General features: G+C 39.0%; 1 protein-coding gene across 8 annotated transcripts in view; it reads left to right on the forward strand.

The window, feature by feature from the left end:
- The window catches only part of TXLNG (taxilin gamma), a 48,529-nt gene that overhangs the window by 23,207 nt on the left and 6,217 nt on the right, over positions 1 to 19,105 (forward strand). For all 8 annotated transcript variants that reach the window (XM_019666554.1, XM_019666571.1, XM_019666563.1 and 5 more), the window contains 7 exons: positions 567 to 867; positions 3,499 to 3,590; positions 7,790 to 7,960; positions 9,240 to 9,434; positions 11,424 to 11,543; positions 12,955 to 13,029; positions 18,491 to 18,583. In XM_019666554.1, coding sequence (XP_019522099.1) covers positions 567 to 867; positions 3,499 to 3,590; positions 7,790 to 7,960; positions 9,240 to 9,434; positions 11,424 to 11,543; positions 12,955 to 13,029; positions 18,491 to 18,583 — 1,047 coding nt within the window. The remainder of the gene's footprint in view (positions 1 to 566; positions 868 to 3,498; positions 3,591 to 7,789; positions 7,961 to 9,239; positions 9,435 to 11,423; positions 11,544 to 12,954; positions 13,030 to 18,490; positions 18,584 to 19,105) is intronic.

Below are 19,105 nucleotides of genomic sequence, written 5' to 3' on the forward strand. Positions count from 1 at the left end.
TCACGGCTGCTCAGCTCGGGCTGACTCGAACCACTGTTGCTCAGAGCTCAAACTCTTGAGCGAGCTCTTAACCAACTGAGCCACTCAGCCGGCCAGAATAATTTTTTAATTGAGGTAAAATTCGGTATACAACATTATTTAAGTTTCAGACGTACAACATTAGAATTCAACTTCTGTATATACTACAAAGTGATCACCACCAAAAAAAATCTAGTTATCATCAAGACAAGAATAATTAATGTTCATTAACTCAGGATAATTTCATGTCTTTTAAGATGCTAATTAAATAGTGAGTTTTTATGGGGAAATAAGTTTAGCTTTACAAATAAATGGCATTTAAGTACTACTTCGTTGTATGATATGTTTTAACTTTAATTTTTTTACACTTTACAGATGGGTCACCTCTCAGTCAAATTTAGGAACTACCTACTACCATATGTACATTCGTTTTACGAACACCTAAGAAAGAAAAAAGCTGTCAACCTATGGTGTGCCATTGTTTGTAAACATTGATTACATTTGATTTGACCCTCCTTTCCATCTTTTTTCTCCTCCCTTCCCTCTAGTTTGTGATTGGCACGATGGAAGAAGCTGGAATGTGTGGGCTAGACGTGAAAGCGGATATGTTACATAATTCTCAACCAAACGCTATTCTTCAACACCAAGACTCAAATTATTGCGGCACAAACAAGCATTCAGGGGAAGAGGATGAAGGCAGTGACTTTCTCACAAAGAACAGGAGTTTGGTGAGTCCAGCGTACTGCACACAAGAGTCGAGAGAGGAAATTCCTGGGCGAGAAGCTCGAACAGATCCCCCTGATGGTCAGCAAGATTCAGAGTGCAGCAGGAACAAAGAAAAAGCCTTAGGTAATAACCTCTGCTCAGTGGTTGGACCTTGTCCCACGCAGCTCATTTACTTATATTTCCTGCCACACAGGTGATTATGAAGGTGGCCTGTACTGAGGTGGTGGTGGTTAGCGGCTGCATCTGTTGTCTCTCATGGGGTCAGCCTGCCTGTCTGCTGCAGTTATGTGCGGGCGCCGAGAGAGCGGAGTTTGCTCTAAGTAATCAAGAATTGGCTTTCCTGAAAAAAATTTGGGGCCAGCTTGAGAGAAGTAAACTTGACTTGCCTTGTTTGCATCTTTAATATAGTCCAACCAACATTTACTGTGAAAACTGTACATTTATTTGATCACTTTATTTAAAACTAGTCATAAAACTTGAGAAACGACATAGGTTATCTGTAGTTCAGAAAGTGGTTTAAGACTGGCTTTCAAGGGTATATTTTCTTTCTCCTGCTGTGTTTGACATTGAGGACTAAGAATGTGATATGTTGAATCTCATGAAATCTGAAATCCCCTTTTATTTTAGCCTTACTGGTTGCCCCTAAGTTTTTTATACTTATACCTAAGATTAACAATGTTTGATTTGTATGGTTTTCTGTATGCTAAATTAGAATTATCCTTATTAAATCCATTTTCTGCAAACTTAGAAAATGTAAAATTTATAGAAATACAAATATAGTTTTAATTCCTTACAAATAAGACATTACGTCAAAGTCAGCAGCCCCAATTATGTGTGTAAAGGCAGATAGTCAATTACACATAACGTTACCATGTGACCCAGAAATTTTACCTCTAGAAATGTGCCCAAGAAGATTCAAAACGTGTCCATGCAAAACCGTGTACACGAGTGTTTGTGGTAGCATTATTCATAATAGCTAAAAAGGTGAAACAACAGTTACCATCAACTGATAAGAATGGATAAGAAAATGTGGTATATTTGTACAGTGGAATATTGTTCAGCTGTAAAAAGGAATGTAGTACTGATAACATCCTCTGTGTGTGAACCTTGAAAAAATTATGCTAAGTGAAAGAAACCAGACACAAAAGGCATTATGTGATTCCATGTTATATGAAATGTCCATATTGGCAAATCGATGGAGACAGAAAGTTAGAGTAGTGGTTGCCTGGAGGAAGGAGCAATGGGCAGTGACTGCTAATGGGTATGTGGTTTCTTTTGGGAACGATGAAAATGTTCTGAAATTAGACAGTGCTGATGGTTGCACAGCTTTGTGAATCTAGTCAATCGTATACTTTAAAAGGGTCAATATTATGGTATGTGAATCGTATGTCAGAAAAACCCAGATGAAGTGTGAGTTTAAAAATCATCATAAAAATTGCAGGTTACATTATGGTTACTTCTAATTATGTTCAATAATCACGTTCAGTCATCTCTTAAAATTCTTATTGGCCTTGGGCTGAAAGAAGGTTTTGTTACTAAAATTTTATGTGGATAGAAAAGTACTCTATTTTGAAGTCAGCCTGCTTTTTTCCTCATAGCAGTTTGAATACCACATACCAAAGTCATTTTAATGTTTTTAATGAAATATCCTACATATGAGTGAACATTTTAAAAAATAAAAATGGTACCTACCACCCAGCTTAAGAAATAAAACATTATCACTTTTTTTTTTTAAAGATTTTTTTGGGGAATTGGGGGAAGGGGAGCAGACAAGTTGCTGTCTTTTTGTTCTTCAGTCTAGTTGTGGAGGACGTTGCTTCACTGGCCCAAGTTGGCACCATCATTGCGCTCTTCCTGGGCGAGGCAGATCAGTTGCCGGCCTCTGGACGGCCGCTCACGCTCGCTGCTGGCTACACACGGTAGCCCATGGCAGCCCACTGCAGCAGGGGCTGCAGCCTACGCCGTCGCCAGCGACTCATGGCAACCCAGCTCCAGGTGGAGCTGTTGTTCCGCATCTTAGCTGTGGAGGGCAGCGTCACCGGCCCTCATATGTGGAATCCGAACCGGGGCTCTCTGGTGTCCCAAACCATCTCCTAACCAACGCGCCAGTCAGCCGGCCCTTATCACTTATTTTGAAGCACCACTTGTCCCCTCCTATCTCAGCCACCTGCTTCTCCCTGCCAAAGTCTTTAAATATTGTTGTTAAACCCTTTTCCCCAAGGAAGAGCTATCTTGACATCTCCTTATTTACAATGAACTTGGTTAACACACAGAATATACTTACTATATCATCAGAAGTTATTTAAATTTCTCATAGAAAAACATACGTGTCACAAGTGATTATGTGCATCTTATTAGACAAGGCAGAGTACCAACTGAAATTCCCTTCGAACTTGCTTCTGCAATTTGTATTTGTTTAGCAGGAAACTTTTAAAAATATTCTGCCCTTTGTAACTTACTTTTGTCTTAACTTGGACATCAGTGGTTAAGCAAGGGATTTTTTAAGCCTTCAGCAAGAATTCTTCTTACACATAGCTAGCAGTGTTAGTGAGTGAAGACATTTGGGGGTGGGGTGGGGAGAGGGGTGCCTGTTAATCCAGAATTTAAAAATAGCTTTCTTAAATCTCTTGTAGTTACAGGCATAAATTATTTTACTCTGGATGTCAGAACATAGGAAGTGTTACGTAGAATTTGCAGGTTAGAGTTGATCTCATTCTTCTTCCAGGACTTACTTCTTATCTTGTTCATCATCAGGAAAAGAAGTTTTATTATTGATGCAAGCCCTAAACACCCTTTCAACTCCAGAAGAGAAGCTGGCAGCTCTCTGTAAGAAATACGCTGATCTTGTGAGTATTAAATCAAGGGCATGAGGGCCACATGAAATATAGCAAAATATGTATGTGCTTGATAAGAATTTCAAAATATGATTCTGATACAGCTTTAAATGTAAAATCGTATTTTATTCCAAAATTGGAGCAGAATCTGATTTCTTGGGGCTTTTTTTGTTGCTTGTATGACATCATTTTTAAGGTAATACATATGGAACAGTATAATGCTAAGATAATGGCATAGATTTTGTAAAATCTAGTCTTAGTGGATTTCTAAGTCAGCCTTTTCACGCCTGTGGTTATGATGCTTTTTGTCATTTGGGGTGTAGTGGTCCTATATTTTTTTTCCCCAAGGGAATTCTAGACATAAAGGCTCTAGCCATTACAATTGAAATTGTGAGTTAGATGAAATAGTCTTCTAAAACAATACTGTGCCTCAGGAAATTTTTATTTAGCATCTACTGTGTGCCAGGCATTTCTTTTGCCATCTTGCAAAGAAGTTGACCTCATTTGTTCTGATCCTATGTTATTTCAAGTAGCATTAATTCTCTTTTTAAAATTAAGAAAGCACTCGGTGAACATACAATGTTATATATAGATGATGTATTACAAAATTGTACACCTGAAATCTATGTAACTTTGCTAACAACTGTCACCCCAATAAGCTTGAATAAAAAAATTAAGAAAGCAGTCTCAACATGGAAACACTGCCATCCCATTTAAGCTGAAGAATGGGTAAGTTATAGAACCCTTGAAATTAGGGCTGTGGGAAACTTAGAATTCTAATATAAATGTTACTAAAATTAATGCCTTTTGTGAAATACTTATGTGAGTTATCATTGACAATTTATGTGCATTTTCATCTGTTGTTAAAGCAGTTATTCCATATTGTAATCTACTTGTCAATGACCAGCTTTGAAAATGAATTCTGTTTATTACTCGAAGAATTACACACAAAAGCCACAAACAAAAACACCCTATACCCTTGCTACTTAAAAGTGTGATTCAAGCGCTGACAGTATTGTCATCATCACTTGGGAGCTTCTTAAAATGGAGACTCTCAAGCTCCAACCCAGACCCAGTGAATCAGAATGTGCCTTTTAACAAAAGTCCCAGTGATTTGTGTGAGCCTGAGAAGGATTGCTCTAGGCCACTATTTGCCCTTTCTTCTCCTAATCTTTAGCAACCTTGACTATTCTTGGCTCTTTATAAAAACATTTTAGATTCAATTTATTGGTTCCATGGGGGAAAACACCACTTGGGGATTTTGCAGTGCATTTCCTGGAATCTGTGGGTGCATTTGAGGGGATACTTCATATCCTCATGAAATTAAAGAAACTTAAAAAGCAGGCATCCTTATGAAAAAAATGAAATTAGACCCTTATATATCATACACAGTGATCAATTAAAATGAATGAAGGACTTAAATATCAAAAATTAAGCTTTAAAAATCTTAACCATCATTTAGATTTATTTAAATCTATTAATAGGTGAACATTTTTCCAGACTTGGGTTAAGAGAAGGATTTTTTTTTTTAAAGATTTTTATTGGGGAATTGGGGGGATGGGAACAGTGCTGGGGAATTGGGGGAAGGGGAACAGACAAGTTGCTGTCCTTTTGTTCTTCAGTCTAGTTGTGAAGGACGTTGCTTCACTGGCCCAAGTTGGCACCATCATTGCACTCTTCCCGGGCGAGGCAGATCAGTCGCCGGCTTCTGGACGGCCACTCACTGCGGCTGCTGGCCACTCACGCTGGCTGCTGGCTACACACGGTAGCCCATGGCAACCCATTGCCACAGGGGCTTCAGCCTACACCGTCACCGGCGACTCACAGCAGCCCAGCTCCAGGTTGAGCTGTTGTTCAGCATCTTAGCTGTGGAGGGCAGTGTCACTGGCCCTCATATGTGGGATCCGAACTGGGGCCCTCTGGCATCCCAAGCCAGTTCTTAACCATCGCACCACTTGGCCGGCCCAAGAGAAGGATTTTTTATAACACTAAAAGCACTATCAGAGAAAGGATTGCAAAAAATTGGCTATATTGAAATTAAGACTTTCTGTTTGTCAAAAGACACTTTAAAAGAAAGTGAGAAGATATTGCAAACCTGGGAGAACATATTTCTAATAATACAATCAACAGAAGATTTAGTATCAAGAATATCTAAGGAACACCTACAAATAAATACGAAAAGGATAAATAACCCAATGGAAAACTGGGCAAGAGACACATAAGAGGTGTTTCCCATAAGTGGAAAAACAAAAAGATATACGGATAGCTTAACATAAAGATAACATAAACATACAAAGATGTTTGAGCATATTAGTGACCAGGGAAATGCAAATCGGGACCATAATGAGATGCTGTTTTATGGCCACTGTAGTGGCATAAAGTAAGAATTCTGATCGAGCTGAATTGTGGAGAGGATGTGCATCTACATGATTGCTTATAAATCATTGATGGGAAAAGAAATTTGCCAGCTACTCTGGGAAACAGTCTGGCATTGTCATGGGAAATAAAACGTACAGAAATCACAGCCTAGCAATCCCACATCTAGGTTTGCACCCAAGAGAAATTCTTGCATGTGTATACCAGGAAACACATATGACAATGTTCATACCATTGTAATACAATGTAGAAACAATCTAAATGCACATTGACAAGAGAGCAGATCAATAGTGTGTTGTGTGTGGTATATTTTTTTAAAAGTGGAATACTATGCAACCTGTGGGCCATATCCAGAGAGGCCTGTTTTTGTTCTGCCTACAAGCTTTTCAAAGTGTTGTTTAGGAAAAGACACAACAGATACCATATGTGGCCTGCAAAGCCTAAAACATTTACTTTCTGGCCCTTTACAGAAAAAGTTTGCTGAACTCTGATCAGTAGCTACATGCAAACAATCTGGATGAGTCCTGGCAATATCATCTATAGCTGTGCTGTCCAAAATAATAGCCGTTAGCCACATGTGGCTATTTAAGCTTTATTTAAATTAAAGAAAATGAAAAATTTCTTTCCTCAGCTGCACTAGCCACAATCGAGTCAAAACAACTAAAACCAAGATGACTTCTTTTAGGACCAAACACAGATGATGTAAGATAAAGAGGAGAGCAAAGGAGTAGTGAACCCAGGATTTAGGATTGTGGTTACCTTGAGTCGGGGAGTGCTGGGGGACTTCCAGCCCTCACTGGAGTTACAGATGGTAGGTGCAGAACCAGCAGTCTCTTGGAACTGCGCCGCAGCCCGTGGTCCATAGTAAGATTATTTTACAAAAGTATTATACAGAAACAAAATTAATTTTACAGCAGGGATTTCCATAAAGGCATTTTTAATTAAATTTGTTGGGGTAACTGCTTAATAAGATTACATAAGTTTCAAGTGTGTACAGTTCTATAATACATCATCTGTATATTGCGTTGTGTGCTCATCACCCACAGTTTAGTCTCCTTTGAGCTGTGGTACATTTATACAATGGAGTACTAAGAAAAGATGAAATACTGCCCATTTTTCAACAACATGGATGGATCTTGACAGTATCATGCTAAGTGAAATAAGTCAGACCAAAAAGAATCATATGATTTCACTCTTGTAGAATATAAAACAGAAAGCAACAAATGAAGGAACCAAACAAAAAAACATAAAAGCATTTTTAATAACTAAGCACATCTCCTGTAAGGATGCTTGTTGGTATGTTTCGATAGGCCACAAGGTGTCACTCTTGCTCTTGAAATTGTGACTCAGCATCATTTCCTTCAGTAAAAGGTCAGTAAGGTTGCCATCTTATCTTTAATTGTTGATTTAACACATTTGCTCCAAACCTAAATTTGCAGTGATTCCCTCTCATTCGCAAAGAACCCTAAGCGCTGCCTAAGTTCTAATTCGGAGGACTGTTTTGTTAAAGTAGCCTGTGTGTATTTTCAGAAAAGTAAAACTCGGTGGTGTTGATTCCTAAAAAGTTTTCCGTAAACATCATTTTTATTGTTTTTAATAAGAAATAGAGATTAAGATTGTTTTGTTCCTACCCTAAATTATTTGCTTACTTTCCTTTCATAACTGGAAAAGGGAAGGTTGGTGGTGTAGAATGGCATGAAACAATGAAAATAGAATATTGTGTTATAATATTTGGTTCTTGAAAATGTGTTCCATAGCGCTTACTGTAATTCTTCTAGCCATAACTCAAAAGGTTTTCATTGTGCGTCCTAATGTAAAGTGCTTATTGATTTCAGCTGGAGGAGAGCAGGAACGCTCAGAAGCAAATGAAGATTCTGCAGAAGAAGCAAGCCCAGATTGTGAAAGAGAAAGTTCACTTGCAGAGTGAACACAGCAAGGCTATCTTGGCGAGAAGCAAACTGGAGTCTCTTTGCAGGGAACTCCAGCGTCACAACAAGACGCTAAAGGTTAGTTAGTTCATTGTACTGTTTTTCAGAGGGAATGAGTTAGCTTGTTTTATAATTACCATGTACCTATTTGAAATAAGTCCTTGTCTCTACTTGGAGACAGAACTGCCACCTTGCTTTCTATTTGCTTGGCCTGCTGCTGCTCAGAGCCCCTCATACTTGGTCTTGGCAATCTAGATGAGATTGATGTTTAGAGCAAGCTCTCCTGCTTGGAGCCATGGCTTAGGAAGCTCATAGTTGCCAGTTTTCTGTTGAGCACTGACATAATTAATTACCATGCATGCGAAGCTGACATGAAATGAGAAACGAGTGGGAGCAGACTTGAGGCAGAATGAATCTGGGAAGGAAGGCAGGTGCTGAGCTCCTCCCGGGCTGTTAGTCGGCTGCCTTGTCAAGCTGCCCTCGCCCCTCCACCCCCAACAACCCAGTTCCTGAGGACTTAGAATAGTACTTATACCTTGTCCGATCACAAAGGAAGAGGGAGCAGGCACTCAAAGATGAATTGGTACCAACAGGGGAAGAAGGAAAAACAGGCATGGGAGCAGGCCCGTCCTTGTGTAGTTTGGTTTGATTTTGACTGAGCAGGATCTTAGACTCCCCCACCGCAGCAAACTCCCAAGGCCCTAGAATCTAGGCGCACTCAGGAAATGGATCTTCACCTGATGTGGGAGTCCATAGTTTTTTCTTTGCTTTTGAACCCTTGGATTTAGATGTTAATTAAAGTAGGTGGTATTTTTTTTTCCCATAGCAAAACAATTATTTCGATTGGACTGATAACTGCTAAGACACGTAAAAGTCTTTTAACACCTGTATCCTAGTAAGAGATGCAGGTAGGCTTTTAAAGATACATATTCCATTTGTCCCATTGCCTTCTAGAAAGGAGAAGGTGAGACCCAGAAAATAAGGTGCAAGAGGGGATCTGTCTCTTGAGGCTGATTTGAGATGCTGCCTTGTGGAACCAGCTAGAAGGGTATTTGGGAACATAGGTGTGGGGAGCTGACTGCATGGGCACGCTCCTTGTTTTTCAGTGTAGTGAATTTTAGATGGTCACATAGTACTTACCTATGGCAGGGCAGTTTGCGTGTGTCTGTTCTATCTAGGGTAGAAAAGCTGCTTGTTTTTCAGTGCAAGCCTTCTGGTCATAAATAAAGGGAAGGAATTCCAGTTCAGAAGTAACACTTCAGGGCAGCATTAACTGAAGCCACAGAGCAGCAGCTTGTTTTGTGAGCTTCTTATCCATAGGTCTATACCATTAACAGAAATTATTTTTAACAATAAGGAAGAAAATATGCAGCAGGCACGAGAGGAGGAAGAAAGACGTAAAGAAGCAACTGCACACTTCCAAATTACTTTAAATGAAATCCAAGCACAGCTAGAACAGCATGACATCCACAACGCCAAACTCCGCCAGGAAAACATTGAACTGGGAGAGAAGCTGAAGAAGCTCATTGAACAGTACGCACTGAGGGAGGAGGTAAAGGCGTTTTGTTTCAACAGCTTCGCGTTATTAGCTAGAACTTTCCACCACTGACTACTAAAGAAGTAAAACTTGTCGGGGTGTTTCAGAACTTTTGTATATGCGTAGTGGAAGGCAGGCCTTTATTAGGAAAGGCTCAGCCACCATGGCAACAGAAGGATGCTTTGGGGTCATCACGCGGTGGTGCGGGACTCAGTGGATTTGGGTACAGGAGGCAATTTCTTGGAGACATGTTAAGTGCTACTTGTCCTCCATGGGATACTGTGGAAGACTGATTTTAACATCCAGATTTTTTTCCACTTATCTAGACAAATAATAAATATTTGGCCCCAAAATACCATGTCTCTCAGACATCTGTGAAAATCTCTACAGTCTACACCACCATTGCATGACGCTTGTATGTTTCAGATATTTTTTTAATGGGGGTTTTATATTATTTGGGAGAAAAGAAGAACCTATTTCTAAACCCTTATACATATGCCCATTGAAGTAAAGAGTTTACTGGAAGGATCCATGGCTGCTGATCTTGGTTATTGGCCTCCAACTAAGACTTAAGATTGTGGCATCTTCTGTGGGTTACTTTATCCAGTTTTCAAGGCAAACTTTAGATTAATTTGGAGTTTTACATACAATCCTTCAAAAACTGTTAGTTTTTGAAATGATTTTGTCACTCTTCTGCCTTTTTTTGTTTGTTTGTTTTTACTTTTTATAATGGAAAATTGTAGGATTAAACAAAAGTAGAGAATACTAGATCTGATAATTAATTCATGTGGCTTCAGTAGATGAAACCATAGTTTCAGCTACATTCCCATCACCTTTCTCTGGGTTATTTTGAAGCAAATCCAAGATGTCATACTATTCCATTCATAGATATTGGAGGGTGTACCTCGAAAAGATAAGGATACTTTTTTACCCACAGTACCATTTTCACATCTAAAATATTAACAATAATTATTTAATATTAAATATCTAGTCATTATTCAGGTTTTTCTGGTTGTCCCCCCACTTTTTTTTTTTTAAAAAAGCTATTTGGATTATAATCCAAATAAAGTCTATCCTTTTCACTGGTGGATATGCCTCAAGTCTCTAACATAAAGATTTCCTTTTCTACAGTGTGTTTATTAAAGAAGCTTTTTTTTATCCTAGAGAATAAATTTTCTATTAGATTATAAAGCCCTCAACTTTCTTATAATATTCTTTTAGTTTTGTTGTTTAATATGACAGTCTGCCACAATCATAGATCTAGAAAATTTGAAAATTGTATATTTAAATCATTACTTGTGAGTCTTATTTATTTTGAAAATTATCGGATGTTCTTTCTTGAGTCAGGAAGAGTTCCTCTTTCTGCATTTGAGAAGGGATGTTCTGATGACTTCATTGTGCATAAATAACCACTGAACAATTTCGTTTGGAAATAATAACATCCCTTTACCTAAATGTCTACTATGTGCCAGGTACCACACACCTTACGTAGTGTAACCAGCGTAACCATTGCATCGGCCTACACAGTGTTGGTGTGGTCATCCCTTCATAGGTAGGGGAACTAGGATTCAGCAAGGTGGGGAACTTGCCTGGGGCTATTCCTACTATCACAGCATGCTGCCTCCAACTGAGAAGTTTGGGAAAATTTAATGGGTAGAAAGAATCTCCAGGAATTCTGTGTATGATGAATGGGTTTAAGTTTGAGCTCCTTATCCATCTTTTTCTTGATAACAGTTTGAGCCTCATTGTCTTTGGAGGACAGAAATAGGAAGTACAGGCATGTGGCTGCCTTTACTTGATAGCCCACCTACAAAAGGGAGGGGCACGGGTGATAGGGAAGGGCTTGGACCCTTCAGGTGCAGGACAGAAAGAGTTATTATTAGCTTTGGTGGCATTAGCGGGAAAAGCGGAGTAAGAATCAAGGCGTTGTAACTTGTGTTATGTTTCCTCGTCATTGTGCTCCTTTTTCATTAAGTGATGGAAGAAATTTGACTTTTCCCATAGCATATTGATAAAGTGTTCAAACATAAGGAACTGCAACAACAGCTTGTGGACGCCAAACTTCAGCAAACGACACAGTTAATAAAAGAAGCTGATGAAAAACATCAAAGAGAGAGAGAGTTCGTAAGTTTTCTTAAAAAATGAAGTTATTGCCAAGTTGTACCAAAACCATTTAAGCATGTAAGCTTATTCTGCATTTAATGTAGCACCTGCGTCTTGCTCATTGGTTTTTTGCTCTAGATTGAGAAGGGCATGTGTGTGTTAAAAAGCATTTGGCTTTTTATTTGTATTTACCTTTTTATATAGAAGATACACTGGAGAGATTACGCCACATTACTGGAAAGATCTGCACTGCTTAGAATATTTATTTCATTTCTTAGGTAATAGTCACCAAGTTCAAGAATTATACCAGTATTTTCGCACATTAAACTTGGAAACTCAATTTAATATCGAGAGTTTCATATAATACTGTTACATTTTGTTTTGAAACTAGGGAAACTGTTTACTTACTCATATAATTTTTTGATAACATTTTAACAGAATTCTCTATACCCTAATCACTCAGCATTGTTCTCAGTGTACGCTCAGATTTTATTGCCTGTTCATAATTGTGAATACAGTGGAATCTCATTGGGTATGTATATGTAACACATGCAAATTCAACAATAAAAATGAGAAATGGTTATGATAATGAGGACTGTTCCATCCAGCTTTCCCTCCAGCAGCCGAGGCCCCTAGGTGAGCCTGATACGAAGACTCGGTTCCTTGAGTAGCCCTCGTGATGTGAACATGTTGTGCTGAGGGCGTTCACGTGAACCCACAATGCTATCCCATGCATAACTGAAGATGGGGTTGTCATTTCCAGAGTTGGAGTGTAAATTTCATGTATACACACACACGTGCACGTTACACATGTATACTTTCTGGTTGGTTTAAGGACTTTTTGAGGCTTATTTGGACTTTGTGACATTTTACTTCAGGGACTGAATTTAACAGCTGCCTACTATGCAACTTCACTGTATAATTTTCTTGAAAACCCAAGTACATAAATTAAAGCTCCTATCTCCCTCTCCCCTGCTTTTTAAAAAGTGATCAGAAACCAGGTCTCTGATTTCATTGCTTTGCTCCATACCCTTTCACCCTGCCTCGTCTTGCCTCTATGAGGTAGAAGGGCTTTCTGAATCACCCAGATAAAGTCAAGATTCCTAACCATGTTTTCTGCTAATACTACAATTCTGATTATTTTCACTTAAAACACAGCAATTTAACCCTGGGTTTTGTAAACCTGTTATTAGGCCTCCACGGTACTTTCTCTAAGCAGTAAGATTATTCCTGCTTTCCTAAGTGTTAACAAGTGGAACAGATTGAAGATATAGGTAAACTGGCACTTGATGCAACAGTATTTCACCTACAGACTTGTGGCTTTTGCTAAAATAATGAGTGGAAGGATTAAGTCTAACTATCTGGTCATTGGACATTGTAGTCATCCTTGTAATTACGATTAGTATTTTGCCAGAATGTTTCTGTTTTCTAGTTGTTAAAAGAAGCAACAGAATCGAGGCACAAATATGAACAAATGAAGCAGCAAGAAGTACAATTAAAACAGCAGGTAACTTGACAGCAGGGGATAGTAGAATTTTTAAGAAAAACCTGTGGTTCATTTGATATGTACCTTGCATCTCCTCTAAGATGCTTTTGCTTGTTCCCAGCCAGAACTGCGAATAGCTCACATGTCCCTCTTGGAGTTTTCCCCTTCATTTAGGGTGACCAATTTATTCCCCTTTGCCCAGGGCTTTCCTGGTGTTAGCACTCAAAGTCCTGGGTCCCAGGAAACATTTAGGTCTCAGGCAGACTGGGACGATTGGTCATGTCATCTGCAGTGTTCCCTTTCCAGTATTCCAGCTCTTTTTTTTTTTTTTCCTTTCTCAGCCTGTTCCCATGTGTGTCAGCTAATTTCCAACTAAGGAAAAACTGATAAATCTTCAGATTTTATTTAGTTCTTTTGTATTAAGTGGAACCATATGAAATTGCAGATACTTGACTTCTTTGACCTACAAAACGGCAATTTCATATAGTTTAATAACTGCCTGTTGATCATACAGTTCCACTCCCAGGTAGAGTTTTGGAGGTGGTGTTTTTCATGGGGGCCCTCCCTACTCACCATGCTGTATAGTAGATCCGTGGAACTTTTTTATCTTATAATTGGCAGTTTGCACCCTTTGACCAACATCTCCGCATTTTTACCACCCCCTCATCTCTGCCAACCACCATTCTACTCTGTTTTTACGACTTTGACTTTTTTAAGATTCCACATATAAGTGAGATTGCACATATTTGTCTTTCTATGACTTATTTCACTTAGGATAATGTCTACAAGGTCCATCCATGTTGTCACAAATGGCAAAAGTTTCCCTTTTTATGGCTGAATAATATTCCATTTTGTGTGTATATCAGGGGTGCCAAAAAAATGCATACACATGACTTGTATTCATCTTTTATTATTGGTATATATTGAGGATTATAATTTTAATACAGTTTTCCTTTTTTAAAATGCGTATATGTTTTTTTTGGCACCCCCGGTATACAGAGGGTGCCAAAAAAATGTATACACATTTTAGAAAGGAAAATACTATTAAAATTGTAATACAGTGAATGACGCTAGCATTCATTTGATTAACACCATCTTTTGAGCGAATGTCATACTACATGTTGCTACTGTATTTCAATTCAACTTTGGAAAGTAATACATAGATAACGATTCATAATATGTGCGCACACACACACACACACACATATATACATATATATATATATGTGTATATATATATATATATATAATTATATATATCACATTTTCTTTATCCATTCATCTGTCAACGGACACTTAGGTTGTTTCCATATCATGGTTATTGTGAACAGCACTGCAGTGAACATGAGAGTGTAGATATCTCTATGAGATCCTGATTTCATCTCCTTTGGATAAACACCCAGTAGTGGGATGGCTGGGTCATAAGGTAGTTTTAATGTTAATTTTTTGAGGAACCACCATATTGTTTTCCATAGTGGCTGCACCAATTTGCAATCCCACCAACAGTGCACAAGGGTTCCCTTTTCTCCACATCCTCGCCAGCATTTGTTCTCTCTTATTTTTAGCCATTCTAACAGGTGTGAGGTGATATCTCTTTGTGGTTTGATTTGCATTTTTCCCTGATGATTAGTGACGTTGAGCATCTTTTCATCTACCCGTTAGCCATCTGTATGTCTTTGGAAAAATGTCTATTCAAGTCCTCTGCCCATTTTTAAGTTGTATATGTTTTTTTTTGCTGTTGAGTTGTATGAGTTCTTTATATATAATTTGGATATTAACCTCGGTATCAGATATATGGTTTTCAGATATTTTGTCCCATTGCATAGGTTGCCCTCTCATGTTGTTTCTTTTGCTGTGTAGAAGCTTTTTAGTTCGATGTAGTTCTACTTGTTGATTTTCGATTTTGCTGCTTGTGTTTTTGGTGTCACATGCAAAAAAAAATCATTGCCAAGACCACTGTCAGGGAGCTTTTTACCTATGTTTTCTTCTTGGAGTTTTAGTTTCAGATCTTATATTTAAGTCCTTCATCCATTTCAAGCAAATTTTTGTGAGTGGTTTAGATGGTCCAGTTTCATTCTTGGGCATGTGGTTATCCATTTTTCCAAGCACCATTTATTGAAGAGACAGCCCTTCCTTTCCCCATTTTCTAGGCTCCCTTTTCAAATATTAGTTGACCATATTTGTGTAGGTTTATTTCTTGGCTCTCAATTCTGTTCCATTGGTTTATGTTTCTGTTTTTATGCCAGTACCATACTGTTTTTATTAGTTTAGCTTTGTAGTGTAGTTTGAAATCAGGGAGCATAATGCCTCCAGCTTTGTTCTTTCACAAGATTGCTTTGTCTGTTTGGGCTCTTTTGTGGTTCTATACAGATTTTAGGTTTTTTTCCCCCTATTTCTATGAAAATGCCATTGGAATTTTGATAGGTATTACATTGAATGTATAGATAGTTTTGGATAGTATGGACATTTTAACAAAATTAACTCTTCTGATACATGAACACGTTATATCTTTCCACTTTTGTTCTCTTCAATTTCTTTCATCAATGTCTTACAGTTTTCAGTGTATAAGTATTTCATTTTGGTCAAATTTAAGCATTTTATTTTTAAGATTTTTTTATTGGGTAACTGGGGGGATGGGAACAGTGCTGGGGAATTGGGGGAAGGGGAACAGACAAGTTGCTGTCCTTTTGTTCTTCAGTCTAGTTGTGGAGGACGTTGCTTCACTGGCCCAAGTTGGCACCATCATTGCACTCTTCCCGGGCGAGGCACATCAGTCGCCGGCTTCTGGACAGCTGCTCACTGCGGCTGCTGGCTGCTCACGCTGGCTGCTGGCTACACACGGTAGCCCATGGCAACCCACTGCAGCAGGGGCTGCAGCCTACGCCGTCGCTGGCGACTCACGGCAGCCCAGCTCCAGGTTGAGCTGTCGTTCAACATCTTAGCTGTAGAGGGCAGTGTCACTGGCCCTCATATGTGGGATCCGAACCGGGGCCCTCTGGCGTCCCAAGCCAGTTCTTAACCATCGCGACACTCGGCCGGCCCAACATTAATTCTTCTTTAAATGTTTGGTAGAATTCACTTGTGAAGCCATTGGGGCCTAGGTTTTTCTTTGTTGCCTCCCTGCTTCTCAGTTTAGACCCCATAGTTTTGTCCTAATGCAGTCTTCCTCTGTGGTTGCCTTGTGTGGATTAAGGATACCAGGTGCTGCCTTCCCACTCTAAGAAAAGGTACAGAAAAGACTTCCCATGTCTTTATGGACAAGGGAAATTAGGCTTGGACCTATAAATCACCCTTTTTCAGTTAATTAGATTACATTCTATTGAAAAAAAAAGTATTCATTTTTAAAATTTATTATATAATAAGTTTCTTTAAGATAAAGACTCTAAATTAGTTCTAAAATACTGATACACTGAGATTGGCCTAGATCTTTGTGAGCACCTCCTTGGAGTGCTATTTGTCTTTGGGCACATTTTACATTGTGGTGATACTTCTTTCCTACAAAGCTCACTTAACTTAGAGTGAAAATTCAAGAAGTCTTTTGAACTTCCCACCATAAGTTATGATCATGCTACAAATACTTCTAGGAAAGTTGAACCCCTTATTAGTCCTATGAATTCAGTTGTCCATAGGAGAAGAGAATCTATGTGGAAAAGTTATAAAAAATTTGTATATGGCTTGGGAAGATGGAAAATGGGCTTGAATGCTGGTGGCATCACTGCTATCTCTAGTGCAAGGCGCCAGAGGGGCCCATCTATCAGGCTAATAGGCAGCTCTGATTCTGTTGTACTGTTGCCAGTGCATCTTCTGTTGTCTGATCTGTGTCACCCTCGGTCATGTTCTTCAAGCACTAATTTGTTTCCTTTGCTGTCACCTCTTCCTTTTCCTGCTCCCCAAATGTGGCTGTCCTTCCTAAGAGTTGGTTATCATTTTATGCCCTTACCATGTCAGTTTTCAGCATTTGTTGATTACCTCATAGTCTTGGTATGTCTTGACCCACTGTTTTGTAATCCAGCCACATGAGTCTAGGTGCGATGGAAGTTCCCACTGACTGACTACCTGGAGTGGGCCAGCTTTTGAGTTCTCAGATGGGACAGTCTACCTGGATGTTCCATCTTCAACAAAAATGGACCATGCTAAAACTGCCATAACTTCTAATGTCCCTCAAGTGCCAGAACTGCTCCCTTATTCTGCCTGAGCACCACCATCATTGTTCCCATGTGCACGCCAACAGCCTCAGAAGCACTGACAATGTGTGCTCATAAATCCCGTAAATTTCTTTTCCTCCTTGCCCTTACCTTTCTTCAGGCATGCTTTGGTGATCTTACAGCCTCCGTGTCTAGCCTGTTGTCACTGGGAACATTGCTTTCAGTCTTTCTCCCTCCCACACAAGCAGAACTTGCTTTGAAGTGCACCCCACATGGCCCATCCCACCTGATAACTGGTGGGCAGGTTCTGTCCCAACACGTCCTACCCCCCTTTCCATCCTGTTCACTGGTTGTGGTTGATAATTCCTCGTGCAGCACTGCTGAAAGTGGAAGGGCATGGCTTATGCTATTTCTTGGCCTCTGATGATCCTGTATTCTCTGCTTTCCTTATATGTATTATGTAATCTTGAGCAAAACACTTTATTCCTCTGGCCCTGTTTCTTCATCCTGAAAATAATGTAGTTATGTTAGATGAGCTCAAGGGTCCCTCCTGGTCTAAACCAATTCAGCCTCCCCTTGAGGCCTCGCTTAGGCCTCGCCCACATGAAACTTGCCCTAAGTATTCTATTTTGACCCCTATTGTGCCCTCCTTCTCTGAACTCAAGTTCTAGGGGGAGAAAATGGTGATTCCGCATTCTGTATTCTACTTGGCTTGTCGGTTAGCATTATTTTCCCAGCTGAAATAAAAATTCCTTGAGGATAGGTGTTAAAAGAAAAATCAGTGTTTCTGCCTTTTAGCTTTTCTTTTTCTCTTAACTGTACTCCCACTGAATTCTTTCTCCCCAAACCAAACCAATTCTTCGGCTTCCGTTTCATTTTCCTGCCTACAGTAAGGAATAAGATATCCTTGATGTCAAGCTAAGAACTGTGCAGATGGTATTCTAAAAGAATGATCTTTTTCCAAGGACAATTTTTCAGATCTTAAGGAAGGGGGGGTAGTTCATAAAGGATTAGTTGTATGAAATTTTACAGCTATACCACATCCCTCCGTTTTCATTATAGTTGGTGGAATGAAACTAGTAAATATTTGTGCATTTTAAACATTACATCCACAAAGATGGCTAAGTCAACAGAATTTCCTAAGTTTTGGTGCATTTCACTGGGTTTTTAGAACTTCCATCTATTGTCTGGTGTCAAAGGATTGGGTATGCATTTTTTCTTATTTCTGTCACTTAAAAGACAAGTAACGATTAATGATAGTGTGTTCTTTTTGAAAGTCTTTTAGATTTTAAATTGTTTTATCAGGAACTCAGAATATTTCATACTTTTTTCTGTAGCTTTCTCTTTATATGGATAAATTTGAAGAATTCCAGACTACCATGGCAAAAAGCAATGAACTGTTTACAACCTTCCGGCAGGAAATGGAAAAGGTATTTGCATATTTTTAGTAGAATAATACTTAAAAGGGAATTTATTGGGTTGTTGGAAAAGTCATGATGTATTTTTTCTGTTTTTCGTTGCAAAAAATGCATCATAACTTTTGCAACAACCCAATATATAAGAAGCTATTTTAAGCATGATCACTATTTGGATGAGTTTATGTTGTTACGGTACTGTCTTAACGTCATCTCTGATCCTCCATTGGCATCATATTTGGTCATTTTGCCCTCAGCATATCCCATGTAGTCGGTGATCTCTATGCTCTTCAAGTTCTATCTTTATTAAAATGAATTCCTCTATTAAATACAATTCGTTGTTAGAAATAAAGTGGCTTCTTGTTTTGTTTTTTGTGTCTTTTGTTTTATTCACTTCAGGTGATCATCTGGCCCCCCCCCACCCCCCACCCCCCGGTTCACAAAGCTCTGTGTTCTTGGAGATTACATTATTTAAAGATATCCAAGCCCACAAAAGTAATTACATATTTTGGTTGGTTGATATGTATATATTTGGTG

Source organism: Hipposideros armiger, unplaced genomic scaffold, assembly GCF_001890085.2.
Source record: "Hipposideros armiger isolate ML-2016 unplaced genomic scaffold, ASM189008v1 scaffold_13, whole genome shotgun sequence".
In the NCBI taxonomy this organism is placed as follows: domain Eukaryota; kingdom Metazoa; phylum Chordata; class Mammalia; order Chiroptera; family Hipposideridae; genus Hipposideros; species Hipposideros armiger.